Here is an 11177-nt window from a genome sequence, read left to right on the forward strand (position 1 = left end):
TCACTTTTAATGAACCGAGTTTGAACTTTTAATGATTTAATCTAATCCGCCACGTCCATTTCACTTTATACTCAAAACGACCGTTACAGGCATCGTTTTATATTTCCGTAATCACCCTTCCCGTTAACAGTGACGACCGCTTGAAGGTGAGGGGTAAATTCGGTAATTCTCGAAAATCCAAACGACAATGTGGACCCCGCAGAGAAGTGTGCACACGGAAAAAGTGATGTGAAAGTTCAAATGAAGGAAGCTCTCAAGGACAGTTTGGTCATATTTTTGAATTTCTCTTCCTTTGAGACAGCTCTGCCCCTCTCACACCCCCATTGTCACCCGAGCTCCACTGTTTCAGAGAAGAAGACGAAGAGGAAGAAGAAGAGGAAGATCTGTTTGGTTTTCAGGGGCCGATCGGGATTCGCCGATCGGAGGGGAGGACGAAATGTCGGGATACGTCGGAATTCTGGTGTCGGATCCATGGCTGCAGAACCAGTTCACGCAAGTGGAGCTTCGGAGTTTGAAATCTCATGTACTTTTCGTTCACTAAAGGATAATGAAATCTCCATTTCCGTTTTCTGAATTTTGTCTCGTTTCGTTTATTTAATCATTTTTTTATCTGATTTCGTTTGTTTTGATTGTTTTTTTTGGTAGTTTACGAGCATGAGGAGGGAGAGCGGGAAGCTGACGGCGGCGGATCTCGCTTCGAGAATGTCGAGTTTGAAAGTGGTGGGAGATCAGAACCTCAGCGAGGAAGAGAGAGCGTCTCTGATCCAGAGTTTCCATCCTTGTTTGAACGATGAAGTCGATTTCGAGTTCTACTTGAGGGTCTGTATTCTGCTGATCTGTGTTTTCTCAAAATGCTCGTAAACCGATCTGGTATCTCCTGTTATGTTGTAGATTGATCGAGCGGGCACGAGTTCTGTTCTTCGCAGATTTCTATAGATTCTTTGAATCGGGATTTTGTTGGTTGGATGATATTTACAGGTTTATCTGAAACTTCAAGCGCATGTGAACGCCATTATCGGGAGCGGAGCGAAGAACTCATCAGCGTTTCTCAAGGCAGCGACCACCACGCTGTTGCACACGATCAGCCATTCGGAGAAGTCCTCTTACGTCGCTCATATCAACAACTACCTTGCCGGAGATACATTTCTGAAGAAGTACCTACCGATTGATCCCTCCTCGAACGATCTCTTCGAGATAGCAAAAGATGGCGTTCTCCTTTGGTAATCATCCTTTGATTTTCTTCCTTCTTTTTGTTCTGATGATCTTTCGTTTCATCTTTCTCGCTGATGATAAGTTTCTGAGCCTTCCTTTTTTGGGCGCGTGAGAACGCAGCAAGCTTATAAATGTGGCGGTTCCTGGGACAATTGATGAACGGGCAATCAACACTAAGAGTCAGCTTAATCCATGGGAGAGGAACGAGAATCATACGTTGTTCCTTAACTCTGCCAAGGCAATTGGATGTACTGTGGTTAATATTGGAACTCAAGATATCATTGAAGGAAGGGTATGGGAATTCAATGGACATTGAAAATCCAATTCATCATATTCTTTTCCTGAATTTTGGTGTGGGTTATATGATTAACTCCTGGTTACTTTAATTTTCAGCGTCATCTTGTGCTGGGATTGATTTCTCAAATCATCAAGGTAAGTTGATGGAACATTTCTACTTTGGGAATGAAAACTGAAATCTGGAAGAGATACTTCGTGTTTGATACTGTGAATCTTGTTTTCAATGACACTCCATTGATCTTCCTTGACGTTCTGCTGTCTAGATACAATTGCTAGCAGACCTCAACTTGAAGAAAACTCCCGAGCTGGTGGAATTGGTCGACGATAGTAAGGTAAAGGTCACATCTTGTCCTAAGAATTATGCTTTATATGCCGTTCTGAAACAGATGTTGAAAAGCTGTTTCTTTCAACTATTGATATCAACAGGATGTGGAAGAGCTGATGAGTTTACCACCTGAGAAAATCTTACTGAGGTGGATGAATTTTCAGCTAAAGAAAACTGAGTACAAGAAAACTATCACGAATTTCTCTTCGGATGTAAAGGTACTTAAAATACGATATGAAGCTAGCTCTGAGTTCTGCAATTGGTTGGTTTGTTAATGATATGGTTTGAGACTGCATAATCTCCTTATAATCTAATCTTTGTTCCATATGACATGTCTGCTGCAGGATGCCGAAGCTTATGCTCATCTTTTAAATGTCCTGGCACCAGAGCACATCAATCCGTCGACTTTGGCTGCTAAAAACCCTTTTGAAAGAGCAAAGCTAGTTCTTGAACACGCTGATAGAATGGGCTGCAGGAGATACCTGACTGCCAAGGATATAGTTGATGGTTCCCCGAATCTCAATCTTGCTTTTGTTGCACATATATTCCAGCACAGGTAAAAATATGCAAGCTACATCCAGTGGAATTTACATCGACTGGAAAATATACTCAATTTTATTATATCCTGTATCCACCCTTCTCCCGAAACTAATGAGTAACACCCACGTTTTTTTTGGCAGAAACGGGCTTTCAACGGAAACAAAACAGATATCTTTCCTTGAAACTCTACCTGATGATACTCAAATATCCAGAGAAGAAAAAGCATTCCGATTTTGGATCAATAGCTTCGATAATTCTCATTACATCAACAATGTTTTTGAAGATCTCAGAGATGGGTTAGTGTTACTACATGGAGTATAAGAAACGAAAGCCGTATCTTGAGTTCAGTGTGGTTATCGCAAAACAGAACGTGAAGTTGGATTGGTTTGATACTAAGATGTGTTGATCTGGTATGCTGCAGTTGGATACTATTGCAGACGCTCGAGAAGGTGTCTCCGGGAATTGTCAATTGGAAAGTAGCAAACAAGCCTCCTATCAAACTACCATTCAAGAAAGTGGAGAACTGTAACCAAGTGGTGAAAATAGGGAACCAGCTCAAGTTCTCCTTGGTTAACATTGCTGGAAATGACATCGTTCAGGGAAACAAGAAGCTCATACTCGGTAAATCTCGGCCTGTGCTGTGTTTTTTTTAAAGTTTCGAGCTTTTGTAACAATGACTTGAAATAATTGTTTCAGCTTACCTGTGGCAATTGATGAGATACAACATCCTCCAACTTCTTAGGAACTTGAGATTCCATTCTTATGGAAAAGAAATCACCGACGGTGATATCTTGGAGTGGGCAAACACCAAAGTCAGAAACAACGGAAGCCAAAGCCGAATGTATAGTTTTAAGGTAACCCCTACTAGCCGCGGTTATCTTCCTTCTTCCGATGCATCTAATGCCATATGAGAGATCATATGGACCCAAATCACATAACTCGGCATAAATGCCTATAACCAGAAATCTCGAAAAGATGAAGAAACCGAATATCTGGATGCAGTCTTAAGTGACATATGCTGTTTGAATTCACAGGACAAGAGCTTGTCTGATGGAATATTTTTCCTAGAGCTGCTTAGAGCAGTCCAACCAAGAGCAGTAAACTGGAGTGTTGTCACCAAAGGAGTGTCTGGTAAGCGTTGCGTACACCGACATATACATACATACATATATACATATGCACATACACATAGTTCTCCAAATGGAATGGAAGTAAGTACGGGTCTGGTATCAGAAGGAAGTTGATGAGAAAATATGATTGGACAACTCTCTGTAGATGAAGAGAGAAAGATGAATGCGAGCTATGTCATCAGCGTCGCTAGAAAACTCGGCTGCTCAATATTTTTGCTTCCTGAAGACATCATTGAGGTATGTTATGTTATGTTCTTCTATTAATAAACAAAATAACATTAAATGAATTGAAGATGGTATATACATACATATATATGTATGTATGTATGTATGTATGTATATTGATGTGTGGAATGTTTGGGAGAAAAGGTGAACCAGAAGATGATGCTTACGTTGACGGCAAGTATAATGTACTGGCATCTTAAACAGCCTGTTGAAGATAAGCCTACCGTATCTTCCGACAGCGACAGTGGAACCTCGACTTCTACTACTACTACTACTACTATAGACGATTCTTCTTCTGAATCTTCTGTGGAATAAAATAAAAAAAAATATATTACAATGCATTTGTGAATGTGTTTTTATTTTCATATATATATATATATATGATAATTATCAACTTGTTCGTTATTTTCAAACCGATTTTGTTCGTTCGTATAATGATGTCATTGTTTTGAATGATAGTCACAAAGTAATTGTGAAATTCTTCAAAAACTTCCAATGCATTTGTATTTGTTTGATCTGTTTCCTAGTGTGAAATTTAGCGCAGATATTATTAGTAATCCATTAAATTTTGTATTGAAGTTTTATTTTGCAATATGTATAAATTATGAATGGTTATCGACAAAAAAAAAACAGGAAAGAAAGAAAGAAAACGCATACCATTTTTTATTAAACCTTGTTCAGCTAATCATAGCACTACAGCTCAGTTGAAAGGGTTATACATAGGAATGTGTATACATATATATATATATGTATATATATCATACAAAGAAAAAGGAGATACAGACAGAGAGACATGACATTATGCAAACATGCTCACATAATCATGCCAAGAAATACAAAAACAAACAAACAAACAAAAACCTGTAATCACTTCGGACACCAAATCAGGGCCATCTCCAAGCACATCCAACGATGTTCTCTCGCTCTGCTCCATCTTTTTAACATTGACTCAGTTCATACGCCAAGATTTGATATGAAAATGCTAGAGAAGATGACTGACGACGACGAAGAATCCCGTGAGCGAGTAGGCAGGCAGGTTCTTTCCGGTATAAGATATCGATAACAAACTTTCCTCGACCGAGCGGGCTAGGCAATGTTTCGGGCAGTGGATTCTTGATCTAGTTCATGGAGTGGCAGCATAAGAGACTGGATCTGCATGAACATTGAACGATTCAGACTTGGAAAAAGTTAGATCCAAAATTAGGCAAAAGGATCCACAAACTTCCCGGATTTAGACATATGAAATGAAATCAAACTATGAACTTTATAGTAAAGGATTCTTCCCCATCAAGGCTGAATCTTAGGGCCTTTTCGCTGCTCTGAAAACTCAATCCAAATCCACAATCCAGTAATTATACAATCACAAGGCGATTTCAGTCAATCTTCGTGGATCGAACAGTTGAATATCAGTTCGTGCAAATTGCTAAATCCAAGTTTTTCTCGTCACTCTCCCTTCAAACTATAGCACAAAGCCTGCTAATCTAAGTTGTTCAACAAGAGACTAGATTATCAGATTCATGACTCAAATTCGCACAATTTCATACCTTGATTTCGTCCCGGAGCTCATCCTCACTCCGAACCGCAACGCAATCCCTCGGGGTCTCGAACTGAGACATAGAGTACTGCTTGCGGACAACACCCACGTCGAAGTATATGACGCCGGAGCTCGGGACGTCGACTCGGATCCCCTTCACCGGAAACCACAGGAAGAGCTCTTGCGCCGAGATCCCTGACAAACCCGAGATCCACCCAAACCCTAACGTGCCCGTCACGTTAGCATCGTAATGCAGCTCAGACTCGTACCTGGCATTACAGGCCTGGTACAGATACACTGAGAATTCCCCTGTTTGGCCGTCGACGTTGAATTCCTTCACGCCCTTCGGTAACAGCCCCATCGGCAACCCATTCGCTCTGAGAATCTCGTATATCGACTCGTTCCCCGAGATCGCCTCCGGGATCGAGATCGCGGCGGCGATAACGAGCTGAAGAACAACGACTCGAAGAAGACGAAGCATCTCTTTTTCCGGCGTTTTCGTGGAAAACCCGGGGATCGTTCTCCTCAAGTCATGAAATTTTTTGTCCGCCGATCGGATTTTTTCTCACGATCAGGAGATTGAGGTTAGGGTTTATGCAAAGAAGAGAAGAAGAGGACAGTGGTGACAGCTTGAAACCAGATGGATGAAATTATTGAGGGGAGATATTCCAAGGAGTAGTTATCCCCTGCTTCTCAGTTTTTGTCTTCCAGGTATCCTAACCAACCAAATATCGCCGCGTTTAGTAATGGCAGAACTGTAGTTTACTGCAAAGCAGGAGGGTAAATGTCTGAAGATCTACATGGGCCGAGATGCTGGGAACTATGTGGACCGCGGCACATGGGGAGGACAAGTACGAATCAACTACGCGCCTGAAGGTGCGTGGAGTTCAACCTGCTTGCTGCAGCTATGTATTGACTTTAAAACAGTCTTATTATTCAAATTTGATATTTTGTATGTTAAAATTTAAAATTTGATATAATTTTATGAGTTTTTATATTCTAAAATATTACATATTTTCATAAAAATAATTAAATATATTTTTATCAGTTTTAATATATATTATATTTGAAGGATGTAATTTTGTAAATTTTAAAAAGATAGAAAAATAATTGTATAGATTTTAATAAATAAAGATTATCTTATTAAACATTTTAATTTATTGTATTCATAAAAAATTTTAATTTTAAAATCATCTTAAAAAATATTGTATCAATATATATTTTAAATTATTATATTAATAAACATATTGATTATAAACTCATAATTAAAAATCATTAATTATATTTTTAAAGATAAAATACTAAATGTTAATATTATATTCATATAATAATTTATACTATTATATTAATAAACATATTGATTATAAACTCATAATTAAAAATCATTAATTATATTTTTAAAGATAAAATACTAAACGTTAATATTATATTCATATAATAATTTATACATAAATAATTTTTTAATTTTCATCTTGATATAACATCAAATAATATATATATATATATATATATATATATCATTGATAAAAGTATAAATTATAAAATTTAAAACAAAATAAAACATATCAAATACACACCATATATATGATTTAAAAGTATTTAGATGGAATGATATTCTAAATATAATTATTTTAGGAAAATAATTATATTTTACCATTTGTTTTGTTTAATTGTGGTATTTTATATTTTATGATTAATTTATAATGTAAAAATCTCATCTAAAAAATAAAAATAATACGTTCAATTTTTTGTGTAATTTTGATAGTTTAGAATTTGTTATATTTAATTTAAACTAAAGTTTTGATATAAATATGGTAGTAGAAATATTATTAATTTTAACACATATTAAAAATAATGTTTTGATTATTGGCCAACTCGAACTCGGGGATCCGAACCCGGTGAGAGAGGGAGAGAAGGCGCGTGATTTCACTTTCTTAGGGACTGTTCCAATCATATCATTTGCATATAATACCCAAATTACCCCTGTATCTTCTCTACGAGAGATTATTTTGTCCCAACGCTCAAAAGATCAAATCTCAATGCTGCTTTTTGTAACTTCTTGTCGTAATTTGTGTTTTTTTTTCACATGCAAAGATATCGACGAACAATCTCCGAGGCTGTATTTTTTTTTTAATAATTATACAATGTTTCTTGATACGAACGAATTGAAATGAATATGGTATCTCTTGGGAAATCTGTAAAGAGATTTTAAAAAAAAATACTTGATTGTGAAATGTTTTTGTTCAACTGATTGGGATTCAAAAGATTCGCTGAGATCTTTGAAGTTCCAACTTTATAGGAAGTCGGGTTTTCATCCGATTTGAAGTATATATCTTCTAAAATTGTATACTGTGCATCCAAATACGCATTATATAACTCTTATCATACCATATAATCTTATATAAAATGTGCTGTGTTGTATTATAGAACGTATAATTGATGTGCTTTTTTTAGAGTTTTTTCATTGGTTTTAAGGTTTTGTTGCAGATAACAATTGTAATTCTTCTTGATGTAATAAAATCTGTTATGAACATAGTTATGATTTTGTCTTTTTTATTTAAATAATACGTTTAGAGAAACACGGCATGTGAAGCCTAATCAATCGAGGGCATGGTGATTATATAGCAATTATTTTGTCTCTTAATTAAATTATAAACAATGATTTTTTGACAGAACTATAAAACAATGAACAGCTTTAGCATTTTTCAAATTTTTTTTTGAACACATGAGTTACAAGCTTTAACACGACAAATAACAAATTTACGTTAAAATCAGATCATTATGTTTAAATCAAACTAACCATGGAAATGCATTTTGGAGATCTCATGTGTGTATTGTGCTTGTGGTTGCCTCCTACGTCTTTTTCATATTTTGTCTTATATTAATATCATGTAAGATGATGATATTATACCCATTCTAATTTTGTACGGACAAGTTTTCGATCATATTGGAATTCGATTTTTTAGTTATATAAAAATTGTTGTTATTAAATTGGAGGGAAATTTGCTTAAATTGTAATCTTTATATATTACTTAAATTGTAATAATGGCAACATAATTTAGTTTTTACGTTTCCATCAATAATTGTGTGACCACTCCGGAAGAACTCTTGAGAGCGTGAAAAACTATCTCCCATCGTATTATGAGTCACACACACGTGTGTGTATATATATATATATATAACTATGTATTTTCTATTGTATCGATCGACGCATTAATTAAAAAAAATTCAATCTTAAGGGTTGATCGTCTTTTAATTAACTAGAGATGAAACATTCGAACTCTACCATAAAAATGGAGAAATCCTTGCATGCGGTTAATTAGTCATTTATCATTTCGTTCATTGATCCAAAGGCGAACGATGATTGATCTGAACATATAAGGTGTAAAGTTGTTGATTCATATGTAATTGTATCGTAGGTCATTAAAAATATCTTATAGTAAAAAAAATATTTCCGACACATTTCCTATAACAAAGAGGAAAACATTGCACAAATAATATGAAATGGTTACCAAGGACGTTGCATGCATGTTCTTAGTCATTCGATAAGGACGTTGTGACATTTATCGATATCTCTTTTCTTACGATTGTTTTTTATGATGGCTATTGGTGAGCCTAGAAAAATATGTAATTGGGGTAAGATTAATTTTATTACGGGTAAATTTAATTTATGGGGTTAATAATTTTGTTCAAAATTTTATAAAATTTATATAAAAAATTTAAAAAATTTATAAAATGGGTGAATGGGGGTATGTGACTCATAAGTTTCGTTAGCTTAATTCTTGTTATTTATCCATTTATGTATATGATATTCATATGCATATGCGTGCTTGTTTATGTATATGTATGCATAATAAAAATGTCTCAAACCCTAAATATCGAGTACTTTTTTGTATGCATGCTTTTTTTTTAAAAAAAAAACAATCATTTGTGGTTTTTTTTGTCAATGCTATATAAAACCTAAAGTTATTTTCCAATCTAGATTCGAGTATTCGCTTGAAGAAATACATTTATTTGAGTTTTTCCGATCTTTAAAATGGTAGTTGAGTCGAAAATCCGATTAATTTTTTAATTATAAAAAAAGTAATCCAATGGTATCCCGTTTATAATTATCTATGATTTAAAAATTGCTCTCACTAGTCTTTGTTAAATGGTATAATTCTCTCAAACAAAAGAATCGGGTTCTTTGTGTATATTTTAGTATATTTTGGGGCAAATTAATAATTTCTAAAGGTGTTGCAGAATGTGGGTCCCGCACCACGACTCTTTTGGCGCCTCGGGATGTCTACCAAACACGGTCTTATAGCTTTCCCAATCTCTGCACATGCTTCTCCAGTCTCTCACTGTTCTCAGTGTATCCAATTAAAGAAACTCTGAGAGAGAGAGAGAGAGAGAGAGAGAGAGAGAGAGAGAGAGAGAGAGAGAGGGGGGGGGGATGCGGTCCTGTGCACCGACTCGTTCGTACGCTCGTCTCTTCCTCGCGTCGGTGGTGTGGTTGTCGGCGACCTGTTGCCGCGGCGGCGATCCTTACGTCTTCTACGATTGGACTGTCTCTTATCTCACCGCTTCGCCCCTCGGCACTCGCCAACAGGTTCTTGTCTTTCTTCTCATTCTTCTTCTATTTTGTTTTCATGGAAGTTTCATTTTCAGTTCAGGTTTTAGACCTTTTCTCGAACCCATTATTGGTTTCTGCTGGTGAATTTCGACTGATTGAGTAGCTTCAGAGTTAAAGGGTTAGTGTAGACGATTAGTTCTAATGGTCGGATCAGCGAATGTAGTTGGGCGTCTTACCCGTTCACTGAGCAGCATAATAGTGTGAGAAACTCAGATGAAGCTTTGTTCCTCTGTCCCCAGGTCATTGGGATCAATGGGCGGTTCCCAGGTCCGATTCTCAACGTTACTACGAATTGGAATGTTGTTGTGAATGTGAAGAATGATCTCGATGAACCATTGCTCATCACCTGGTATGTTGATTTTGTGAGGATCAGGATTGTTGAACCGTTTACTTGAAATTGTCAGGCTGCTCACCCATTCTTAGAATTTTTCATGACGTAGGAATGGCATCCAACATAGGAAAAACTCCTGGCAAGATGGTGTTTTAGGGACTAATTGCCCGATTCCCTCCGGTTGGAACTGGACTTATCAGTTTCAGGTCAAAGACCAGATAGGGAGTTTCTTTTACTTTCCTTCCACCGACTTTCAGAGAGCGGCAGGCGGGTATGGAGGGATCATTATAAACAATAGAGAAGTCATTCCGCTACCCTTTGCTCTACCTGACGGGGATATTACGCTCTTTATCAGTGACTGGTACACTAAGGGCCATAAGGTTAGTGGAGATATGACCGTCTTTGTGTCTTTTGTCACGCTGTCTTAGGTTCTTTCTTTGGGATTTTCACTCTTTTCTGATTGATGCCTTTGCGGAGACAGAAACTGAGGAAAGATATTGAGGGTGGGATTGATCTTGGAGTCCCCGATGGCATTATCATTAATGGATTAGGACCTTTTCCGTACACTCAGGAGCTTGCCTCAAGTGGTATACCGTATGAGACAATCAATGTTGAGCCAGGTAAAATAGGGATCTAAAATGTTTTGCCTTCTTGCTTTACTTTTCGTATTGGTATAGATATGAATGATATGTTCCACTCACTGATTTAGTCACATGTCATAGATTTTTTTCGTCAATAGCTACTTCAATCTTTGAAAAGGGGTTGCTGAATGATATTTTGTTGAGTTTTGCATATAATAGTAGAAAGCTAATTATTTTTTTGTTTCTGATCACTTTCTACCATCTTTACCGAAATCAGGAAAAACATACCGCTTCCGGGTCCATAATGTTGGTATTGCAGCCAGCTTGAATTTTAGAATACAGAATCATAACCTACTTCTCGTTGAGACAGAAGGGTCATACACGGTT

At 36.5% G+C, this 11177-nt stretch overlaps 3 protein-coding genes across 4 annotated transcripts in view; 2 read left to right on the top strand and 1 right to left on the bottom strand.

Annotated features, from left to right (window-relative positions):
• The first annotated feature begins 279 nt into the window (after positions 1-279).
• Positions 280-4058, top strand: LOC104818998 (fimbrin-2). Its single transcript, XM_010548851.1, has 14 exons — positions 280-523; positions 646-819; positions 979-1220; positions 1333-1504; positions 1606-1644; positions 1773-1841; positions 1936-2052; positions 2179-2390; positions 2515-2670; positions 2796-2995; positions 3071-3228; positions 3409-3505; positions 3650-3741; positions 3874-4058. The coding sequence occupies exons 1-14, from the start codon at positions 437-439 to the stop codon at positions 4042-4044; spliced, it is 1986 nt and encodes a 661-aa protein (XP_010547153.1). The 5' UTR covers positions 280-436; the 3' UTR covers positions 4045-4058.
• A 312-nt stretch (positions 4059-4370) lies between these two features.
• On the bottom strand, positions 4371-5896 carry LOC104818999. The gene is made up of 2 exons (XM_010548852.2): positions 5274-5896; positions 4371-4881 (listed from the first exon to the last, which is right to left on the bottom strand). Exons 1-2 carry the CDS (start codon positions 5742-5744, stop codon positions 4816-4818), a joined length of 537 nt encoding a protein of 178 aa, XP_010547154.1. The 5' UTR covers positions 5745-5896; the 3' UTR covers positions 4371-4815.
• Positions 5897-9629: 3733 nt separating this feature from the next.
• Positions 9630-11177, top strand: part of LOC104819000 (monocopper oxidase-like protein SKU5) — a 3673-nt gene continuing 2125 nt past the window's right edge. Inside the window, exons 1-5 of one of the 2 annotated variants that reach the window (XM_010548854.2) lie at positions 9630-9854; positions 10118-10227; positions 10319-10589; positions 10691-10829; positions 11068-11177. The exon at positions 11068-11177 is cut by the window's right edge and continues 4 nt beyond it. In XM_010548854.2, the coding sequence (XP_010547156.1) occupies positions 9699-9854; positions 10118-10227; positions 10319-10589; positions 10691-10829; positions 11068-11177 (786 nt within the window). In that variant the 5' untranslated portion in view covers positions 9630-9698. The remainder of the gene's footprint in view (positions 9855-10117; positions 10228-10318; positions 10590-10690; positions 10830-11067) is intronic. The other variant, XM_010548853.2, reaches the window with a different exon arrangement.

The sequence above is a fragment of the Tarenaya hassleriana genome, unplaced genomic scaffold (genome assembly GCF_000463585.1).
Source record: "Tarenaya hassleriana unplaced genomic scaffold, ASM46358v1 Cleome3, whole genome shotgun sequence".
Classification (NCBI taxonomy): Eukaryota; Viridiplantae; Streptophyta; class Magnoliopsida; order Brassicales; family Cleomaceae; genus Tarenaya; species Tarenaya hassleriana.

What these genes read in the sequence shown, in the direction of transcription:
- LOC104818998 (XM_010548851.1), top strand. Translation starts at nt 437, where the DNA reads ATGTCGGGATACGTCGGAATTCTGGTGTCGGATCCATGGCTGCAGAAC. An exon ending in AAAGATGGCGTTCTCCTTTG is followed by an intron (nt 1,221 to 1,332) that starts GTAATCATCCTT and finishes GTGAGAACGCAG; the next exon opens with CAAGCTTATAAATGTGGCGG. An exon ending in AAGATATCATTGAAGGAAGG is followed by an intron (nt 1,505 to 1,605) that starts GTATGGGAATTC and finishes TTTAATTTTCAG; the next exon opens with CGTCATCTTGTGCTGGGATT.
- LOC104818999 (XM_010548852.2), bottom strand. Translation starts at nt 5,744, where the DNA reads ATGCTTCGTCTTCTTCGAGTCGTTGTTCTTCAGCTCGTTATCGCCGCC. An exon ending in AGCTCCGGGACGAAATCAAG is followed by an intron (nt 4,882 to 5,273) that starts GTATGAAATTGT and finishes ATGTTCATGCAG; the next exon opens with ATCCAGTCTCTTATGCTGCC.